We start from the raw sequence: 22,616 nt of genomic DNA, 5'->3' as shown, positions 1-22,616 counted from the left end.
CTCCTAACCGGGCGGCCGCCTTCGTGCCACAGGAAGGCACACGAGATGCAAATAAACCTGCATCAATTTTCTCCACTAACAAGGTGTCTTGTGGTTTATTTATGTATGTTGCTGTACGAGAACGGAGCAGTGTTGCCGATATTGGCACTATACCTGTGCGCGGATACCTGTGTGTGAGCATCTCTGCCTCAACTAAGTGTACCCAACCCGTAATAGCACAGGAAACCTGCTGTCAAGCAACACTTCAGGTATTTAATAATATAGAGTTTGAAAAAACTTAATTAGTTCAAAAGTACAAAAAAATACAGCCCACAATGTGGTAATCTTGCTATTAACTGTGATTAAATCTCTGGTTTCAAATTCACCCCAAGTTTTGCTTATGCAGTGGCATTGTGTCTGGGCACGCGCTACAGGCTTCTGTCACGCAACACAATCAAAACTGCTTAGAACCAGTACTTAATTTGAGCCAGGGGTTTCCGGTGCTCACCACTTAATTGCCAACACAGGCTTATAACAGCTGCCACATGGTGGCGCTGTTTGTGTAATTTAAAGATGAACTAAAAGATAGTTATTCCTCATTCGATATACAGTGTTAAACACCTAATACTTACCACACAGGCCATTCTTACAGCTTTGGGGACCTCGAACAGTCTGAATTTTCACACTTGTAGCAGTGTGACAGTTGTGAAGGTGCTGTCACTGACAGCGCTGACTGGGGCAATGGGTGGGGCAAGTTATGATGACCTCCTGACAAGGAACCTGGCACTTATTTTTATTTAATTTTTTTTACAAATTAAGCACTGCTCAGAACCCACTCTCCGGGTACATGAGGTGGAAAGACACACTCTTTACTCCTCCTGAGCTTGGAAGAAAGGCTGTCGGCCGCCTCTTGGTGGGAGTTGTCCTCCCTGGATGGAAAACACTTCCCCCAGCTCACCAGCCGAGCCTCAGCAGAAGAGGAGTGACCCTGAGGGGATCTTGGAAGGAGATTCCTGGCCTTTCCGCAGGACAGGACCTACCCCACATGAAGGGGCCGATGCACCTTCAGATGTTGCCACATGTGCAGGCGAACAGGGCAAGGGGTCGTATAGGAACTTGAAGAGCCTGTCCCTATCTCTGCTTGCTGGGCCCCTCTGTGCAGCTAAAATGAAATAAAATAAGAGTGATTTATAAGAGGGCACATCTACCACAAGGCGTCAAGGTGCTAGACTGCTGCCCTGCACTGCTGGGACTCTGTGATGTAGAGCTGCTTGACTGCCCCGGCCAAATGCTGGCCCCTACCTCCACGGTCGGATTGATGACTCGGGCAAAGCCCAAGGGGCCAGTGTCCAGTTCCAGCTGTGGGATGCTTTTGGGCAGCCTGGGGTGCGATCTGGGCGGTTTCTGCATTGTTCAGATACCGCCAGCGGCCCAGTGGGTGCCTGAGTGGCCTTTTTGGAGGCAGATGGGGTCCATTACCTCCCTTTTATCAACTGCAGAGGTGTCACTCGCATTATCCCGCTGGGCCGGCCAATTAATGTATGCATATTGATCGGGGGCAGAGGGGCCCTGAGCAGAAGTGTCCTCACTTGTTTTCAGGTGTGTTTCACCAGTGTAAACTAATCCGTGCATTTTTTATACCCCCCCTTTTTAAAAAAAAATAAAATGTTACCGAAGCAGTGTTTTGTGTAAAGACACTATGCAATTGTGGACCACTTTTTTTTAGCGTGCCCGGGCCAATTTTTAATCCCAATCCAACCCTGCCTACCTCTCCATATTGGGATGTAGGCTCTCTCCCTTTGTCTGACTGGCGAGTTGACCTCTGTCTCTGTTGCTGAGTCATGGTGCAGCCTCGGTATGATCCGAGAGTCGCAGTGCTGCCCCCTGTCTCTGTTGCTGAGTCGTAGGGCAGCCTTTGTATGATCTGAGAGTCGCAGTGCTGCCCCCTGTCTCTGTTGCTGAGTCATGGGGCAGCTTCTGTATGATCCAAGAGTTGCAGTGCTGCCTCCTGTCTCTGTTGCTGAGTCATGGGGCAGCTTCTGTATGATCCGAGAGTCTCAGTGCTGTGCCCTGTCTCTGTTTCTGAGTCGTAGGGCAGCCTCTATATGATCCGAGAGTCGCAGTGCTGCCCCCTGTCTCTGTTGCTGAGTAATAGGGCAGCTTCTGTATGATCTGAGAGTCGCAGTGCTGCCCCCTGTCTCTGTTGCTGAGTCATAGGGCAGCCTCTGTATGATCCGAGAGTCGCAGTGCTGCCGCCTGTCTCTGTTGCTGAGTCATAGGGCAGCCTCTGTATGATCCGAGAGTCGCAGTGCTGCCCCCTGTCTCTGTTGCTGAGTCGTAGGGCAGCCTCTGTATGATCCGAGAGTCGCAGTGCTGCGCCTGTCTCTGTTGCTGAGTCGTAGGGCAGCCTCTGTATGATACGAGAGTTGCAGTGCTGTGCCCGGTCTCTGTTGCTGAGTCGTAGGGCAGCCTCTGTATGATCCGAGAGTCGCAGTGCTGTGCCCTGTCTCTGTTGCTGAGTCGTAGGGCAGCCTCTGTATGATCCGAGAGTTGCAGTGCTGCCCTCTGTCTCTGTTGGTGAGTCGTAGGGCAGCCTCTGTATGATCCGAGAGTCACAGTGCTGCCCCCTGTCTCTGTTGGTGAGTCGTAGGGCAGACTCTGTATGATCCGAGAGTCGCAGTGCTGTGCCCTCTCTCTGTTGCTGTGTCGTAGGGCAGCCTCTGTATAATCCAAGAGTCGCAGTTCTGCCCCCTGTCTCTGTTGCTGAGTCATGGGGCAGCCTCTGTATGATCTGAGAGTCGCACTACTGCCCCCTGTCATTGGTGCTGAGTAATGGGGCAGCCTCTGTATGATCCGAGAGTCGCAGTGCTGCCCCTGTCTCTGTTGCTGAGTCGTAGGGCAGCCTCTGTATGATCCGAGAGTCGCAGTGCTGCCCCCTGTCTCTGTTGCTGAGTCGTAGGGCAGCCTTTGTATGATCTGAGAGTCGCAGTGCTGCCCCCTGTCTCTGTTGCTGAGTCATGGGGCAGCTTCTGTATGATCCGGGAGTCGCAGTGCTGCCCCCTGTCTCTGTTGCTGAGTCATGGTGCAGCCTCTGTATGATCCGAGAGTCGCAGTGCTGCCCCCTGTCTCTGTTGCTGAGTCGAAGGGCAGCCTCTGTATGATCCGAGAGTCGCAGTGCTGCCCCTGTCTCTGATGCTGAGTCGTAGGGCAGCCTCTGTATGATCCGAGAGTCGCAGTGCTGCCCCCTGTCTCTGTTGCTGAGTCATAGGGCAGCCTCTGTATGATCCGAGAGTCGCAGTGCTGCCCCCTGTCTATGTTGCTGAGTCATAGGGCAGCCTCTGTATGATCCGAGAGTCACAGTGCTGCCCCCTGTCTCTGTTGGTGAGTCGTAGGGCAGACTCTGTATGATCCGAGAGTCGCAGTGCTGTGCCCTCTCTCTGTTGCTGTGTCGTAGGGCAGCCTCTGTATAATCCAAGAGTCGCAGTTCTGCCCCCTGTCTCTGTTGCTGAGTCATGGGGCAGCCTCTGTATGATCTGAGAGTCGCACTACTGCCCCCTGTCTTTGGTGCTGAGTAATGGGGCAGCCTCTGTATGATCCGAGAGTTGTAGTGCTGCCCGTTGTCTCTGTTGCTGAGTCATAGGGCAGCCTCTGTATGATCCGAGAGTCGCAGTGCTGCCCCTGTCTCTGTTGCTGAGTCGTAGGGCAGCCTTTGTATGATCTGAGAGTCGCAGTGCTGCCCCCTGTCTCTGTTGCTGAGTCATGGGGCAGCTTCTGTATGATCCGGGAGTCGCAGTGCTGCCCCCTGTCTCTGTTGCTGAGTCATGGTGCAGCCTCTGTATGATCCGAGAGTCGCAGTGCTGCCCCCTGTCTCTGTTGCTGAGTCGAAGGGCAGCCTCTGTATGATCCGAGAGTCGAAGTGCTGCGCCCCGTCTCTGTTGCTGAGTCATAGGGCAGCCTCTGTATGATCCGAGAGTTGCAGTGCTGCCCCCTGTCTCTGTTGCTGAGTCATGGGGCAGCCTCTGTATGATCTGAGAGTCGCAGTGCTGCCCCTGTCTCTGTTGCTGAGTCGTAGGGCAGCCTCTGTATGATCCGAGAGTTGCAGTGCTGCCCCCTGTCTCTGTTGCTGAGTCATGGGGCAGCCTCTGTATGATCTGAGAGTCGCAGTGCTGCCCCTGTCTCTGTTGCTGAGTCGTAGGGCAGCCTCTGTATGATCCGAGAGTCGCAGTGCTGCCCCCTGTCTCTGTTGCTGAGTCATAGGGCAGCCTCTGTATGATCCGAGAGTCGCAGTGCTGCCCCCTGTCTATGTTGCTGAGTCATAGGGCAGCCTCTGTATGATCCGAGAGTCGAAGTGCTGCACCCCGTCTCTGTTGCTGAGTCATGGGGCAGCCTCTGTATGATCTGAGAGTCGCAGTGCTGCCCCCTGTCTCTGTTGCTGAGTCGTAGGGCAGCCTCTGTATGATCCGAGAGTTGCAGTGCTGCCCCTGTCTCTGTTGCTGAGTCATGGGGCAGCCTCTGTATGATCTGAGAGTCGCAGTGCTGCCCCCTGTCTCTGTTGCTGAGTCGTAGGGCAGCCTCTGTATGATCCGAGAGTTGCAGTGCTGCGCCCGTGTCTGTTGCTGAGTCATAGGGCAGCCTCTGTATGATCCGAGAGTCGAAGTGCTGCGCCCCGTCTCTGTTGCTGAGTCATAGGGCAGCCTCTGTATGATCCGAGAGTTGCAGTGCTGCCCCCTGTCTCTGTTGCTGAGTCATGGGGCAGCCTCTGTATGATCTGAGAGTCGCAGTGCTGCCCCTGTCTCTGTTGCTGAGTCGTAGGGCAGCCTCTGTATGATCCGAGAGTTGCAGTGCTGCGCCCGTGTCTGTTGCTGAGTCATAGGGCAGCCTCTGTATGATCCGAGAGTCGAAGTGCTGCGCCCCGTCTCTGTTGCTGAGTCATAGGGCAGCTTCTGTATGATCCGAGAGTCGCAGTGCAGCCTCTGTATGATCCGAGAGTTGCAGTGCTGCCCCTGTCTCTGTTGCTGAGTCGTAGGGCAGCCTCTGTATGATTCCGAGAGTCGCAGTGCAGCCTTTGTATGATCCGAGAGTTGCAGTGCTGCGCCCCGTCTCTGTTGCTGAGTCATAGGGCAGCCTCTGTATGATCTGAGAGTCGCAGTGCAGCCTCTGTATGATCCGCGAGTCGCAGTGCTGCCCCTGTCTGTAGGAGAGTAGGGTCTGCAATCCTATGATCACCCGGACTTTTTGCTTTTGTTTCACTGGCTTACGACTTTCTCGGGCTGCGGGCCTGCTAATCAGACCCACAGCCTAGCTGTTCTCTCTCTAAATTGATGCGTGTACCTTAGGTGCATTACCCAATTGGAACTGGGCCACCCTGTCAGACCCTGTAACTCAGGGCATCGGTGTACCCAGGGCCTACCAGGGGCTGAAGCATGTATTATGCCACCCCTGGATGGCCATCTAAATCTGACACAACTGGCTGCACGACAGCTGGGGCAACGTAGCGTACCCGCTCGTTGCTTTAGGTATAGTAGCCCTTTATCTAACCACACAATGGACACCCGAGTTCCTATCAGACACTCCTATGGCAGGCCTTGACAATCCTGAAGGCAGAGTGCTTGGACTCGTGTGAATTGGGTTCTGGCCCGAGCCGAGCCCGGTTGCAGCTGGCGGAACCAAGACCCAATGGCTGTTCCATGATAGCGTGTGCCATATCGGTAACTTCGGTATTGCGTTATCCAGGCATGTCGAGTAAGGTGTCATACGAATCGGGATGCTACCCCCTCACCAATTCTGGCGACGAGGTTAGCATTCCGCCCTTCTAGAGGGACACGACATGTATGTAACTGTGAACCCCGGTTAAAGTTAACTAAAGCCTCAGCTCCACAAAATGGATGCTGCCACCACAGACACGAGTCTGACCTCCTGCTGCTGGGAGTCCTTCCAAGCGAGGAGAGCTTGGACAAAGGGTTTCCTGTCAAGGGCGGTGTTCGCACCGTCCCAGACAGGGTTTGTGTATTCTGGGTAGGTAGGGCTTTGCGAGAAGGTGACTGCGGAGTGGCACCCCGGTGCTCACTACGCATCTGCCGGTCAGAACCAGTTCCAGGGGCGCCAGCCCCTGACCTGGGGACAGTCCGGCAGGGGAGAGGGGTGTAACTACCCCCCTTCCTGGTCCCACCCTTAGGGCAGGACCTAGTCATGTACCCACCCCTTTCTTTAGGATAAAGGCCGGAGCGGGGACCCTTCCAAATTAGATCATCTTTGAATCAAGAATACTTTCTACGAAAGGACTTCGAGACTCTTCTCAAGATTTCTCCCTTGTGGCTAAGGAGAAGTCACCCTGCACCAGCGGGCACCAACTAAGAACTCTGCGGTTTGCTGCAAGTCCTTCCTCAAGGAATCCGACCGCCCAGCTCGACGAGAACCGGCTTCCCTGGCACCTCTGACCTCTACCCACGTCATCAGCTCAGCTGTGATCTGTGGGTGCGACGAGACCTCGAGGGACTGGCCATCATCAAAACCTGCACGCTTTCTTAATCAGCACGACCATCAAAGCAATTCTCTGGTGAGTGCTCTGGGGTCCGAGAAGCCCCGACCCTGAGCAGCTCCAGCACCGAAGTGCAGTCTCCCAGCATCTCCACGATCTGCGTGGGGCCCTTCTGCTCGCTGCTCAGCACGTTGTCTGGTCACTAGCCGCTGGCTTGTGCCCTTCCCTGACGACATCCGACAACCAACGCTGCCGGTCTGGTTGCTCCAGACTGGCTCTTGCTTCCATCTTTGAGAGAAGCCCCCGGACCCTCCTGGTCCACTCAAGACGCCATTTTAGGTCCACGCCGTGGCCCTGAAATCTGCCAAGGCTTGTTGCCCCAATCCTGGGCCCAGCGACGCCGACAGCATCCACCTCCGTGGGACAGCTCGCACCTCCATCCTGGTCGCCGACAACGCCTCCTGGTCCGTGAGACTGCAGAGCCCAGTGTCGCCCACTCACCTAGTCGAGGTGACGGCCAACCGGTGCCTTCCTGGTACCCTCGGACTACTTGCTAGTAGTACGAACTTGGTCCCCTCTGCTTTCAGGTATCAACGATCTCTGATCCAGGCTTGGATCTCTACGAACTATTCAGCACTGGTCGCCGGCCAGCAACTCCTTTTCTTCCGGCTCCTGGCTCGTCAGCGAAGACCCCGACGCCTGTAAGACTTGTGCAGCCGCAGCCCTCATGGCTAGGTAACTTCGGCATTTCGGTGCCTGCATAGCCTCCTTACTCTAGGGTCCCGAGTCCCTCGCTTCCGACTTGCCTTATCGGGTCCGCCCGAGACCACTAAACTTCCTGTGTCCTCGGACACTTGTTTAAATTGTGCACTTGAAGTATTTTCCTAAGAGTTTTGGTTTGTGCTTAGTACCCTGTCCTCATAAAGAGTCCAGGGCTGTTGTGATTCTTAATAAATATTCTGTTTATTTTCATAATACTTGTGTGGTGTCCTTTCACTTGGGGTTCAAGGGGTATGTGATGGTATAACAGCTGGCTTAACACGCCCTCTAGAGTTTAGCCCGAAGACTGCTCGTATCCACGCTACTAGGATAGCTGGTCTAAGGTTGACTTACAACCAATCACCATAAGGGTCGTTGGAACGATACATAGCGGTCGCTAGAATAGCGAACGCTGCATATCGGGCCAACTTCCCACATTGGTGAGCAGCGGTTGGGATTTGAGCTTGCTGTTGTTTTACCACGCGTATCCTAAGAACATCTTGTGAAAGATCGCATAAGTACTCCAGGTACATATAACCTAGCTTAGAATACTCTTGAGTTCTACTGAACCAGCTGTTGTAGCTCTTCAAGGCTTAGCACACCTTGGCTACAACTCTTAGCAAGGGCTCAGTAGGTAAACCCATAGTGTAGGTAGGTACATCACTTACACCACACTAGAAACAGTATGTCGGACAAAGGCGGAAACTCTGAGTCTCCCCTCGTGTCATTCGACCTTCCACAGGTCACCTCCAGATATGCTGCGCTTAGCTTTCATGAGATGCGACAGATCTGTACGTCTCGAAAGATTAAGCAGGGTGCAAACCCTACCATTCCGTTTCTGATTGGTCTCTTGGAGACTTATGATGCCAAGAAGGCGGGTAACACCGACCCTTCTCATCCCGAAATGGAAATGCCTCCCCTCGAGGGAACCCGAGGTGACCCTGACCTTATCCATCTCTCTGCCGAGGGCGAAGAGGAGGACGAGGAACCAGAGACATCTGGGGACGAGGCAGACAAAGGTCCAGTCATAGTTAGTCAGCTAACTCAGGACAACTTAAGCCGGCACGAGTTTGGTACTAGGAGACCCCTGGGGCCTCTCTCGGGCCAGCTTAACATTGGGAACGGACGAGTTAGGTCTCTGTCGAGAGGCTCTAACAGATCCGCTCGAACCAATGGCTCTCGAGGTTCTGCTCGAAGAGGGATGACATCACCTCAGAGGAGAATGTACGAAGCAAAGGAGCAGGAAGTCAATCTGCGGATCGAAAGGGAAGAACTTGCCCTAGCCAAAGAGAGACTCGCCTTTGCTCGAGAGCAAGAGTTGAGTGGGACGATTCCCACTGGTGGCAGCATTCCCCCACGGGAACCCAGGAGTTTAGACACTAAGCACCTGAATAAGATAGTGCCCCCCTTTAAGCAAGGGGACGACATCCACAAGTGGATTACTGCTTTGGAGCGGGCCTGCACTGTACAGTGCGTCCCCCAGAGTCAGTGGGCAGCTATCTTGTGGCTCTCCTTTGAAGGTAAAGGTAGAGATAAGCTCCTCACCACAAGGGTCGAGGATGCTAACAATTACCAGATCCTGAAGAATACACTGATTGATGGGTTCGGCCTAACCACTGAGCAGTACAGGTTGCTGTTCAGGGATACCCAGAAAACTCAGTCTCAGGACTGGTCTGATTTCGTTGATTGTGCCACTAAGGCTTTTGAGGGCTGGTTGCTGGGCAGTAAGGTTACTGATTACCAAGGATTGTATAATTTGATCATGCGAGAACAGATTTTAAACAATTGTCAGAACCAGTTGTTGCATCAGCACCTTGTCGACTCGGATCTGACCTCTCCCCAAGAATTGGGAAAGAAGGCAGACAGATGGGTCAGAACAAGGGTTAAGCAAAACCAGGGCCAGAACCAGGGTGGTCAGAAGAAAGCAGACCAGAAGGGTAAAGATTCGAAAGGGGAACAAACTGACCAGAAGTCTTCGACAGGTCCCCAACAACCCAAAGAGGGGGGGGGGTCAGGCTTCCCAGAAAAAGAAGAATCAAGAAGGTCAATCGAAAAGGTGGTGCCAATACTGTAAAAGTAAAACTCACTGGTTTAGTGAGTGCACCAAGAAAGGAGGGCAGACTCCTGCTACTGCAGCCCCTACGGCACCTGTGCCCCCTAGTACAGCCAGCAGTAGTAGTGCGCCTCCCAAGGGACTAGTTGGGTTAACCTTGGGTTCTGAGGGGTGTGACGGCTTAGCTGGTACACTCACTCAGGCTGTCCTTGTCTGTACAGGGGATGTGGATATATCCCCTGATATCAGTCCCAATACTTTGGGCAAATACCGACAGACGCCTTTAATAAATGGAAGAATGGCTCAGGCCTATAGGGACACTTGTGCCAGCGTCACCATGGTGACGCCTAACTTTGTGGACCCTGGACAGATCATGCCAAGTACAGAATTCCTGGTGACCAATGCCAGCAACGCCACTACCAGTCATAGTATGGCGATTGTTGCTTTCTCCTGGGGAGGGGTAAATGGCCAGAAAAAGGTTGTTGTTTGTTCAGACCTCCCAGTGGATTGTTTGTTGGGCAATGATTTGGAGTAATCACGATGGTCAGAAGTGGAGCAACGGACTCACATGGAGATGTTAGGCTTGCCAGCACACGTGTTTGCTGTGACCAGGTCACAGGTCAGACGATGCCCCACTGAGCAGGTGCTGGATCCTGGAACAACGGACCAGACACCTCCCAAGAAGAGGAGCAGTCGGGTTAAGGCTTCGCCTTCCCCCTTGCCCCAGGTCGAGGATCAGGACTCAGAGGAGGCTGACCTCCAAGAATTGCGGGAAACTGAACCTAAAGAACTCGAACTTGATCAAGTTGAGTTTCTGGGCTCAGGGGGACCCACACAAGAGGACCTGGGGAAGGACCAGTTAGGCTGCCCTTCTCTTGAACCCCTCAGACAGCAGGCTGCTGCTGAGGCTGCTGGGAACGCCACAGGTACCCACAAGGTATACTGGGAAGATGGACTCCTGTACACTGAGGCAAGAGACCCCAAGCCTGGCATGACCAGGAGGCTGGTCGTCCCCTTGTCTCAGCGTGGTTTCCTCCTTACCTTGGCCCACGAGATTCCCTTAGCAGGACACTTAGGCCAGACGAAGACGTGGGACAGGCTTGTCTCACACTTTCACTGGCCTCACATGAACGAAGATACCAAGGAGTTTTGCCGCTCCTGTGTCACTTGCCAAGCCAGTGGTAAGTCAGGTGGCACGACAAAGGCCCCCCTTATACCAATGCCTGTGGTGGGGGTGCCCTTTGAACGGGTGGGGATTGACATCGTCGGTCCCATGGAACCACCAACAGCATCAGGGCACAAGTTTATACTGGTGGTGGTGGACCATGCCACCAGGTATCCTGAAGCTATTCCCCTTAGGACCACTACAGCGCCTGTTGTGGCAAGAGCCCTAGTTGGAGTATTCTCCAGAGTGGGCTTTCCTAAGGAGGTCGTCTCCGACAGGGGTGCAAACTTCATGTCGAGCTACTTAACGGCTATGTGGAAGGAATGTGGTGTCAACTACAAATTCACTACACCCTATCATCCACAAGGCAATGGGCTTGTTGAGAGATTCAACAGGACCCTGAAAGGGATGATTCACGGACTACCTGAAAAGCTTCGGCGTAGATGGGACGTCCTGATCCCCTGCCTTTTATTCGCTTACAGAGAAGTCCCACAGAAGGGGGTTGGCTACAGCCCTTTTGAACTTTTGTACGGGCATCCTGTGAGAGTACCCCTGTGTTTGGTGAAGGAAGGATGGGAGAGACCTCTCAAAAAGCCTGCAACCAGCATAGTGGACTATGTGCTGGGCCTCCGATCGCGGATGGCTGAGTACATGGAGAAGGCATCCGAAAACCTTAAGGCCAGCCAGGAACTCCAAAAAACTTGGCATGACCAAAAGGCTGTCTTGACTGTTTATCAGCCCGGACAGAAGGTGTGGGTGCTGGAGCCAGTGGCCCCGGCAGCACTCAAGGACAAATGGTCCGGGCCCCACACCATCCTGGAGAAAAAGGGAGAGGTCACCTACCTGGTAGACCTGGGAACTCCCCGGAGCCCCCACAGGGTACTCCATGTCAACAGGCTCAAGGCATATGTCGACAGGAAGGACATGAGTTTGCTCATGGCCATGGATGAGGGACAGGAGGAGGAGAGTGACCCTCTCCCCGACCTGCTCACTCAGAATCCTGACGATGGATCGGTAGATGGCGTTGTCTTTTGTGGCAGCCTCTCCGACCATCAACAGGAGGATTGTAAACAGGTTCTTCAATCCTTCCGGCATATGTTCTCTCTAACACCCAGTCAGGCCAATTGGTGCACCCATGAGGTCGACACTGGCGACAGCTTGCCCGTGAAGAGTAAAATCTACCGGCAGCCAGATCACGTTAGAGACTGCATCAAGAACGAAGTGCAGAAAATGTTGGAGCTGGGAGTCATTGAACCCTCGGACAGCCCCTGGGCTAGTCCCCTAGTTCTAGTGCCGAAACCTCACACCCCGGGCGGTAAGAAAGAGATGAGGTTCTGCGTAGACTACCGGGGTCTCAATGCAGTCACTAAGACTGATGCCCACCCAATACCAAGGGCAGACGAGCTTATCGATAGATTGGCTTCGGCCAACTACTTAAGTACGTTTGACCTGACAGCTGGGTATTGGCAAATCAGGTTAGCTGAGGACGCCAAGCCCAAGACCGCATTTTCTACCCCTGGTGGGCACTACCAGTTTGTGGTGATGCCCTTTGGTTTGAAAAATGCACCTGCCACCTTCCAACAGTTGGTGAATCACGTTCTCACTGGGCTGGACGACTTCTGTGCGGCGTATCTTGACGATATTGCTGTCTTTAGCTCCACCTGGGAGGATCACCTGGTCCACCTGCGGAAAGTGTTAGAGGCTCTGCAAGCGGCAGGTCTCACTATCAAGGCTACCAAGTGCCAGATAGGGCAGACACAGGTTGTATACTTGGGCCACCTCGTCGGGGGAGGTCAAGTTCAGCCACTGGAGAGCAAGATACAGTCAATCAGGGACTGGGCTCCTCCAACCACCCAGACTCAGGTTCGAGCTTTCTTGGGCCTGACTGGTTACTACCGGAAGTTCGTCAGAAATTACGGATCGATTGTGACTCCGCTCAATGAACTGACGAGTAAGAAAATGCCAAAAAAGGTTCAGTGGACAGCGAGCTGTCAAAAAGCATTCGATGACCTAAAACAGGCCATGTGCACGGCACCTATCCTCAAGAGTCCAGACTACTCCAAACCATTCATTGTCCAAACAGATGCTTCTGAGTTGGGTGTGGGAGCTGTTCTATCTCAACTGAATTTTGATGGTAATGACCAGCCGATTGCTTTTATAAGCAGACGGCTGACCCCCCGAGAGAAAAATTGGTCAGCTATAGAGAGGGAGGCCTTCGCTGTGGTGTGGGCCCTGAAGAAACTGAGGCCATACTTGTTTGGCACTCATTTCAAAATTCAGACCGACCATAAGCCCTTCTTATGGCTAAATCGGATGAAGGGTGAAAACCCCAAACTGCTTAGGTGGTCCATTTCCCTACAGGGGATGGACTTCACAGTGGAGCATAGACCTGGTACTGATCATGGCAATGCAGATGGGCTCTCCAGGTATTTCCACTTAGAACAAGAAGACTCACCTGGTCAAGGCTAGCTTATTGTCCCAACGTTTGGGGGGGGGGGTCATGTAGGAGAGTAGGGTCTGCAATCCTATGATCACCCAGGCTTTTTGCTTTTGTTTCACTGGCTTACGACTTTCTTGGGCTGCGGGCCTGCTAATCAGACCCACAGCCTAGCTGTTCTCTCTCTAAATTGATGCGTGTACCTTAGGTGCATTACCCAATTGGAACTGGGCCACCCTGACAGACCCTGTAACTCAGGGCATCGGTGTACCCAGGGCCTACCAGTGGCTGAAGCATGTATTATGCCACCCCTGGATGGCCATCTAAATCTGACACAACTGGCTGCACGACAGCTGGGGCAACGTAGCGTACCCGCTCGTTGCTTTAGGTATAGTAGCCCTATATCTAACCACACAATGGACACCCGAGTTCCTATCAGACACTCCTATGGCAGGCCTTGACAATCCTGAAGGCAGAGTGCTTGGACTCGTGTGAATTGGGTTCTGGCCCGAGCCGAGCCCGGTTGCAGCTGGCGGAACCAAGACCCAATGGCTGTTCCATGATAACGTGTGCCATATCGATAACTTCGGTATTGCGTTATCCAGGCATGTCGAGTAAGGTGTCATACGAATCGGGATGCTACCCCCTCACCAATTCTGGCGACGAGGTTAGCATTCCGCCCTTCTAGAGGGACACGACATGTATGTAACTGTGAACCCCGGTTAAAGTTAACTAAAGCCTCAGCTCCACAAAATGGATGCTGCCACCACAGACACGAGTCTGACCTCCTGCTGCTGGGAGTCCTTCCAAGCGAGGAGAGCTTGGACAAAGGGTTTCCTGTCAATGGCAGTGTTGCACCGTCCCAGACAGGGTTTGTGTATTCTGGGTAGGTAGGGCTTTGCGAGAAGGTGACTGCGGAGTGGCACCCCGGTGCTCACTACGCATCTGCCGGTCAGAACCAGTTCCAGGGGCGCCAGCCCCTGACCTGGGGACAGTCCGGCAGGGGAGAGGGGTGTAACTACCCCCCTTCCTGGTCCCACCCTTAGGGCTAGACCTAGTCATGTACACGCCCCTTTCTTTAGGATAAAGGCCGGAGCGGGGACCCTTCCAAATTAGATCATCTTTGAATCAAGAATACTTTCTACGAAAGGACTTCGAGACTCTTCTCAAGATTTCTCCCTTGTGGCTAAGGAGTAGTCACCCTGCACCAGCGGGCACCAACTAAGAACTCTGCGGTTTGCTGCAAGTCCTTCCTCAAGGAATCCGACAGCCCAGCTCGACGAGAACCGGCTTCCCTGGCACCTCTGACCTCTACCCACGTCATCAGCTCAGCTGTGATCTGTGGGTGCGACGAGACCTCGAGGGACCGGCCATCATCAAAACCTGCACGCTTTCTTAATCAGCACGACCATCAAAGCAATTCTCTGGTGAGTGCTCTGGGGTCCGAGAAGCCCCGACCCTGAGCAGCTCCAGCACCGAAGTGCAGTCTCCCAGCATCTCCACGATCTGCGTGGGGCCCTTCTGCTCGCTGCTCAGCACGTTGTCTGGTCACTAGCCGCTGGCTTGTGCCCTTCCCTGACGACATCCGACAACCAACGCTGCCGGTCTGGTTGCTCCAGACTGGCTCTTGCTTCCATCTTTGAGAGAAGCCCCCGGACCCTCCTGGTCCACTCAAGACGCCATTTTAGGTCCACGCCGTGGCCCTGAAATCTGCCAAGGCTTGTAGCCGCAATCCTGGGCCCAGCGACGCCGACAGCATCCACCTCCGTGGGACAGCTTGCACCTCCATCCTGGTCGCCGACAACGCCTCCTGGTCCGTGAGACTGCAGAGCCCAGCGTCGCCCACTCACCTAGTCGAGGTGACGGCCAACCGGTGCCTTCCTGGTACCCTCGGACTACTTGCTAGTAGTACAAACTTGGTCCCCTCTGCTTTCAGGTATCAACGATCTCTGATCTAGGCTTGGATCTCTACGAACTATTCAGCACTGGTCGCCGGCCAGCAACTCCTTTTCTTCCGGCTCCTGGCTCGTCAGCGAAGACCCCGACGCCTGTAAGACTTGTGCAGCCGCAGCCCTCGTGGCTAGGTAACTTCGGCATTTCGGTGCCTGCATAGCCTCCTTACTCTAGGGTCCCGAGTCCCTCGCTTCCGACTTGCCTTATCGGGTCCGCCCGAGACCACTAAACTTCCCGTGTCCTCGGACACTTGTTTAAATTGTGCACTTGAAGTATTTTCCTAAGAGTTTTGGTTTGTGCTTAGTACCCTGTCCTCATAAAGAGTGATTGTGATTGTGTTCTTATATAGCGCACTACCACTCCAAGGAGTATCTTGGCGCTGCGATTCCAAGATGGTTAATTGAAATGAGAGATGATGGGGATTTAGTGAGCGTGCAGGGTGATGATTATACCAATGCTTTATAGTCTGATTCTGAGAGGGAGTAGATCCAGGTTTTTAGGTTTTTCCTGAACCCAAGTTCTGTTGTATTATGGCGTAGAGACAGGGGGAGGTTGTTCCAGGCCTTTGCTCCGATGACAGCAAGAGATTTTCCTCCCTTGGTCTTTAACCTGAATCTGGGGATTTGAAGTTGGTTAGTGGTAGATGACCTGAGGGTTCGTTTCGGCTGATATGCTTGAAAGTACTTCCTCAGGTACAGTGGGCCTTGGTTGTGGTAGGCTCTGTAGGTGATGGTGAGTACTTTAAAAAGGATGCGTTTATGCACCGGGAGCCAGTGCAGTGCATCTAGTGCTGCCGATGCTGAGGACCTTCTGGGTAGTTTCAGTACAAGCCTGGCTGCTGCGTGCTGGACCATTTGTAGTCTGTGCAGGGCCGATTTATTCAGCCCTGCATACAGACTGTTGCAATAGTCCAGTCTGGACGTTATAAGCGCTACAGCCACTGTCCGCCTAGCACTTAGGGGAAGGAAATCAAAGAATTTCCTGAGGCTTTTGATGGTTCTGAAACAAGTCCCAGCTACTTCTTTGGCTTGTAGACTGAAAGAGAGGGTATTATCGAACTTAATGCCCAGGTTTCGAACAGAATTAGTTGTTTTGGGGGGGGCTTCTACCATTTCCGGCCACCAGTCCTTTGGGGAGAAACAGTTTTTGAGGCCAAAAGGGACAATCTCAGTTTTGGCTTAGTTACATTTTAGATGATTTTGAGTCATCCACTCAAAGGTTGCTGTTAAGCACTCTTTCAGAGTTTGTTCAGCGTCAGTTTGATTTTTGTCAAGGGTCAACACGAGTTGGGTGTCATCAGCGTAGGCAATAGTACTGATGTTAAAGGTGGAGATAAGTTCCAGTAAGGGTACCATATAAAGGTTAAAAAGGGTAGGGCTCAGGCTTGAGCCCTGCGGCACCCCAGATGTCAGGGGCTTCTCCTCAGAACGGAAATTGCCTAGCATGACAACCTGTCGTCTCTGTTCCAGATAGTTCTTGAGCCATTTGAACACGGTTCCTGCTATGCCAGCTTTGGTCAGGCGGTGTAGCAGGATAGTATGTGACACCGTGTCGAAAGCCGCAGAGAGGTCCAATAGGATCAGGACAGCCATTTTTCCCTGATCTAAGGCAGCACGAATGGTTTCTGCTGATGATAGTAGCGCTGACTCAGTGGAGTGGTGAGCCCTGAAACCAGCTTGGCACGGATGTAATAGGTTGTTGTTTTCTATGTAGGCCATCAGTTGTTTGTTAACAAGGGATTCGGTGACTTTGCATATTGCGGGGAGGAGGGAGATGGGGCGCAGGTTAGACAGTGTCGTGGGGTCAGGTATTACTTTTTTCTGTAGTGGTCTGACTGCGGCCAGTTTCCATTGAGAAGGAATATCCCCTGTTTGCAGAGACGCATTAATAATAGAATTAATGCAGGGGTTGACCTCGTGTATTATGGTTCTCAGAAGTGTTGGAGGACAGGGGTCAAACGGGGAACCCGATTTGGTGGCTAATATCCTCTGGTGGGATTCTTCCAGCGTAATGTGGCTGAACTTTGTCCACCAAGGATGGGCTGGATCGGTGCCAGGCTCTGCCTCAGAGTTTTTTAGGACTGGTTGTGGGAAGTCTTTCGTCAGGGTGTCGATTTTTTGGGCAAAGTAGTTTGCGATGTCGTTGCACAGGGTCTGGGACGGTGGGATTTCTTGAGATAGAGCTTTAGGTTTGTTGAAGCTGTTGACTATTTTAAAGATGTCCTTTTGTTTGTTTTTGGATGCTTCAATGCAGGAGGTGAAGTAGGTTTTCTTTGCATTTTTAATCATAGAATGATAAAGTCTCCTAGCATTTTTATAGTCCTCTTTTGCTTCGTTCTCATACGTCCGGCGCCATTTTCGCTCCAGATGTCTCACGCCGACTAGATGCTCTTTGAGTTTATCGGAGAACCATGGGGCAGACTGTCTTTTTTTGTTCAGAGTGCCTTTAGACCCTGAGTTCCTAATCTTATTGCCAATGTTGGCCATCCATTCCTCAAATTTTTGATTATCTTCAAGCGTATCCCCTGATAAAATGGGTTTGCTATCTTTGGTCCATTTATCGAGGTCAGGGTGTTCCAGAATTTTCCCCCAGCAGGGGAGGTTTGCTCCCTTTTTAACCGCCACTTTGGTATTTAATTTGTTTCCCTTTAAAGGGATGGAAAATTCAATGAAATAGTGATCTGTCCAGATTTGGGGCTTAGGGGGGTTTACCAGTATGTTGGTTAAATTCGAACATATGCAGTCGAGGGTATGCCCTGCATTGTGTGTGGCCTCAAGCGTTTGGAGTTTAAGACCTATAACCTGTAAAATGTCTTTGAAGCTTGACGCTTGGCCGTCAGTAGAGTCGTCAAGATGGAGATTAAGGTCTCCCAACAAGGTAAAATTAGCGTATCTGAGAGTCAGATCGCTTAGCACTTCCCCCACGTTTTCAAGAAACTGGGAGGAATGTCCCGGAGGGCGATATATCAGTATCCCTGCGAAGGCAAAATTGTCTAGGGCTTGTATGCAAAAGCTTAGGCTCTCAGCACCTCGTATATTTGGTGGTTCTTTCATAGTGCACTTAAAGGTGTCTCTGTGAATGATAGCCAGTCCGCCTCCGCGCTGTTCAATGCGATCTTGTCTGCATATAGAAAAGCCGAAGGGGAGGGTGTGGACTATGTCGGGGTTTGACCATTCACGGAGCCAGGTTTCCGTAATGAAAAGGCAGTCCAGATCATTTTCCGTAATTCCAGGGCTGCTGTGATTCTTAATAAATATTCTGTTTATTTTCATAACACTTGTGTGGTGTCCTTTCACTTGGGGTTCAAGGGGTATGTGATGGTATAACAGCTGGCTTAACACGCCCTCTAGAGTTTAGCCCGAAGACTGCTCGTATCCACGCTACTAGGATAGCTGGTCTAAGGTTGACTTACAACCAATCACCATAAGGGTCGTTGGAACGATACATAGCGGTCGCTAAAATAGCGAACGCTGCATATCGGGCCAACTTCTCACACTGTCTCTGTTGCTGAGTCGTAGGGCAGCCTCTGTATCATCTGAGTCGCAGTGCTGGCCCCTGTCTCTGTTGCTGAGTCGTAGGGCAGCCTCTGTATGATCCGAGAGTCGCAGTCCAGCCCCCTGTCTCTGTTGCTGAGTCATGGGGCAGCCTCTGTATGATCTGAGAGTCGCAGTGCTGCCTCCTGTCTCTGTTGCTGAGTCGCGAGAATCGCATTGCTTCCCCCTGTCTCTGTTGCTTAGTCATAGGGCAGCCTCTGTATGATCCGAGAGTCGCAGTGCTGCCCCCTGTCTCTGTTGCTGAGTCATAGGGCAGCCTCTGTATGATCCGAGAGTCGCAGTGCGCCCCCTGTCTCTGTTGCTGAGTCGTAGGGCAGCCTCTGTATGATCCGAGAGTCGCAGTGCGCCCCCTGTCTCTGTTGCTGAGTCGTAGGGCAGCCTCTGTATGATCCGAGAGTAGCAGTGCTGCCCGTTGTCTCTGTCGCTGAGTCGTAGGGCAGCCTCTGTATGATCTGAGAGTCGCAGTGCAGCCCCCTGTCTATGTTGCTGAGTCGTAGGGCAGCCTCTGTATGATCCGAGAATCGCATTGCTTCCCCCTGTCTCTGTTGCTTAGTCATAGGGCAGCCTCTGTATGATCCGAGAGTCGCAGTGCTGCCCCCTGTCTCTGTTGCTGAGTCATAGGGCAGCCTCTGTATGATCCGAGAGTCGCAGTGCGCCCCCTGTCTCTGTTGCTGAGTCGTATGGCAGCCTCTGTATGATCCGAGAGTCGAAGTGCTGCACCCCGTCTCTGTTGCTGAGTCATGGGGCAGCCTCTGTATGATCTGAGAGTCGCAGTGCTGCCCCCTGTCTCTGTTGCTGAGTCGTAGGGCAGCCTCTGTATGATCCGAGAGTTGCAGTGCTGCCCCCTGTCTCTGTTGCTGAGTCGTAGGGCAGCCTCTGTATGATCCGAGAGTAGCAGTGCTGCCCGTTGTCTCTGTTGCTGAGTCATAGGGCAGCCTCTGTATGATCCGAGAGTCGCAGTGCGCCCCCTGTCTCTGTTGCTGAGTCGTAGGGCAGCCTCTGTATGATCCGAGAGTAGCAGTGCTGCCCGTTGTCTCTGTCGCTGAGTCGTAGGGCAGCCTCTGTATGATCTGAGAGTCGCAGTGCAGCCCCCTGTCTCTGTTGCTGAGTCATAGGGCAGCCTGTGTATGATCCGACAGTCGCAGTGCTGCCCCCTGTCTCTGTTGCTGAGTCATGGTGCAGCCTGTGTATGATCCGAGAGTTGCAGTGCTGCCCCTGTCTCTGTTGCTGAGTCATAGGGCAGCCTGTGTATGATCCGACAGTCGCAGTGCTGCCCCCTGTCTCTGTTGCTGAGTCATGGTGCAGCCTGTGTATGATCCGAGAGTTGCAGTGCTGCCCCCCGTCTCTGTTGCTGAGTCATAGGGCAGCCTCTGTATGATCCGACAGTCGCAGTGCTGCCCCCTGTCTCTGTTGCTGAGTCATGGTGCAGCCTGTGTATGATCCGAGAGTCACAGTGCTACCCCCTATCTTTGTTGCTGGGACACACAGGCGGTCCCTCTGCTTGATTGTCAAGTTGCAGAGTTGCCCACCACACTGGATGAGGTGTCTGTAGCTGGCCCTATGATAGCGGGGGTTGCAGAGCCTGTCCACCCCCTACTTCTGAGTAGTAGGTCACATAGGCGATAGCTCGCTGTTTTTGATTGTCTTTCATCCTCTGCTCTTCTCTTTCCCCCCCCTCCAGAGTTTGGCTGTTCAGCGATGGAAGTGGATGCCATCCGCCTCTTGGGAGCTTCGCGGAAAACGTTATCTACAAACATCTGAACCTCAGACAAACATGTGCTCATGGTCACCAGCCGCACAAGAGGACTTCTTGACATCACAAACAAAAAACATGAAGATAAAATATATCCTAAATAAAATAACTCTAAATTCAAAAAGGCCTCCATTATTGTTTGGGCAATGGATTGGGAGCAGCTGGTGAGGTGTTTATTGCGGGTGATGTGTGTGGTTGCTTTTTTTTTTAAGGATCCTGAGATGTTGGGCAACTGAGGTCTTCACCTTCTTCCTCAAGAAAGGTGCATTTCGTTGCTGCAGCCACTCTTGTTTTGTGGCTCCTTTAACATGTCTGGGGGCCTTGCAACCTGGAGCTTGGGTAAGAGGAAGAGGCGTGAAGGTCCAGGAGAAGCCATAGGCTCCTGTACCTGAGGTGCCCGGATCATGTCACGGTGGCTGGGTTCTGCATCTGACCATGAGAGGGTCCAGAGGAGGAGGGAGGAGGGAGATGGGACTGGCCAATGCAGCATGGATGGAGGGATGCAGGGCTCCAATCTGGCAGTGGTAGTGTGTGAGGGCCAGAGGTGCACTGGTCAGGTCATGGTGACCGGGTGCTGCCTCTGACCATGAGACGGTCCAGAGGAGGAGAGAAAGGATGGGCCTGGCCAATGCAGCATGGATGGAGGGATGCAGGGGTCCAATCTGGCACTGGTAGTGTGTGAGGGCCAGAGGTGCCCGGATCATGTCATGGTGACCGGGCGCTGCATCTGACCATGAGAGGATCCGGAGGAGGAGAGAGGAGGGAGATGGGACTGGCCAATACAGCATGGATGGATGGAGGGATGCAGGGGTCCAATCTGGCACTGGTAGTGTGTGAGGGCCAGAGGTGCACTGGTCATGTCACGGTGACCGGGCGCTGCCTCTGACCATGAGACGGTCCAGAGGAGGAGAGAAAGGATGGGCCTGGCCAATGCAGCATGGATGGAGGGATGCAGGGGTCCAATCTGGCACTGGTAGTGTGTGAGGGCCAGGGGTGCACTGGTCATGTCACGGTGACCGGGCGCTGCCTCTGACCATGAGACGGTCCAGAGGAGGAGAGAAAGGATGGGCCTGGCCAATGCAGCATGGATGGAGGGGTGCAAAGGTCAATCAGCATCATGTGTGGGATGTGCTCTGAAGACGCTGGTGCTGTTTCTAACTGCAGTGGTCCAGGAGCGCAGTGATATGAAAGCTGGAGAAGTCCAGTGCTGCGTGGTTTTAGGTGTGCAAGGTTGAGGGTGGGACTATTTATTTATAAAGTTTTGTATAGCGCGAACATGACCCTAGAGGGTCTATGAGCGCTTAACAATTTGTCGGGCAAGCAGAAACATGTAAAAACCAACAAACCTACATGCTGACAGTGCTCCTGTTACTCGGCTGCCAGACATCTGAGATCCTCCTCGGCCTTCTTGGTGACTGTTCCTAAGATAAAAAGGGTGAGGATGGGCGGCCGCTCATTCAGCTTCACGGACGCCAAGCTTTGGAACTCCCTACCTCTGGCCCTAAGGTGCAAGCAGGATCTCTTGTCTTTTAGAAAGGACCTTAAAACCTACCTTTTTCCGAAGGCAGTGTAATTGACATCGGTAGGAATGTTCTGTGGTCAAAGCGCCAGGATGCCCTTTGGGTGACAGTCGCGCTATATAAGTATGCCTACATACATACATACACACGTAAGGAGTAAAACAGACAAGGACAATCTGTAATAAACAAGGACATAGCAAGAGAGTAAAAAACCAGACAGTGCGATATCTTGGTGCCCGTAAATAAGTCAGTATGACCGAGGGTAGACCGTTGTCCATCAGAAGCAGTTTGAAACCCATCAACGACATAATTCCAAAAAGAAGTCAATCTGATTTCAGGGGGCGGCTGTTTAGAGTTCTCAGGGCCATTACAGAGAAAGCTCCGTTAGAGTTTTTTTTTTCTCAGGACTTTTTGAGGTTTCAACAATAGGGCGCCAGAGCTTCAAGAGTCTCTACAGCCAACAGACAGTTCCCGTTTTTCAGCAAGGTACTTCGATGTGTTGAAGTGTGCGGCTTTATGGGTCCTGCAGGAGATTTTCTGCTGTATCCTTATCTCATATGGAAGCCAGTTCAGCGACTTCAGATCCGGAGTGATGTGGTTGTTTGTTTTGGATCCACTGTTGAGCCTTGCAGCAGAGTTGAGGGACGCCCTTCGTGGAACCCACTTCAATCTAGGCAGACCCCAGAGGGTTGTACTACCATAGTCCAACCTGGGGATCACTAGAGCCTGCACTGCTGATTTGAATCTGCCGTGGAGGGAGGAAGGGCTTTATTTTTGTTAGTATGTTCCTTTGAACATTTGCTCCTTTGGTGGCTGAACTGACTTGCTCCTGCATGTTAAGATTCTTACCAAGGGTTATTGCCAGAGATCTTGTGGAATGTAGAACGTCTGAAAGGCTGTTAAGGGCTGTTAGATGGTAGACATTTGGTATCGTAGCGCTGCATTGCTTATAAATTGCCAAATCG

At 52.6% G+C, this 22,616-nt stretch overlaps 1 protein-coding gene across 2 annotated transcripts in view; it reads left to right on the top strand.

Annotated features, from left to right (window-relative positions):
- LOC147718335 (G protein-coupled receptor 143-like) overlaps positions 1–20,250 on the top strand; it is a 164,656-nt gene extending 144,406 nt beyond the window's left edge. For both annotated transcript variants that reach the window (XM_086966702.1, XM_086966701.1), the window contains exon 10: positions 20,060–20,250. In XM_086966702.1, coding sequence (XP_086822828.1) covers positions 20,060–20,139 — 80 coding nt within the window. In that variant the 3' untranslated portion in view covers positions 20,140–20,250. The remainder of the gene's footprint in view (positions 1–20,059) is intronic.
- Positions 20,251–22,616: the final 2,366 nt, after the last annotated feature.

Source organism: Lissotriton vulgaris, chromosome 4_1 (assembly GCF_964263255.1).
Source record: "Lissotriton vulgaris chromosome 4_1, aLisVul1.2, whole genome shotgun sequence".
Lineage (NCBI taxonomy): Eukaryota > Metazoa > Chordata > Amphibia > Caudata > Salamandridae > Lissotriton > Lissotriton vulgaris.
The sequence above is the reverse complement of the archived record's forward strand: the minus strand, read 5'-3'. Positions and strand labels throughout refer to the sequence as shown.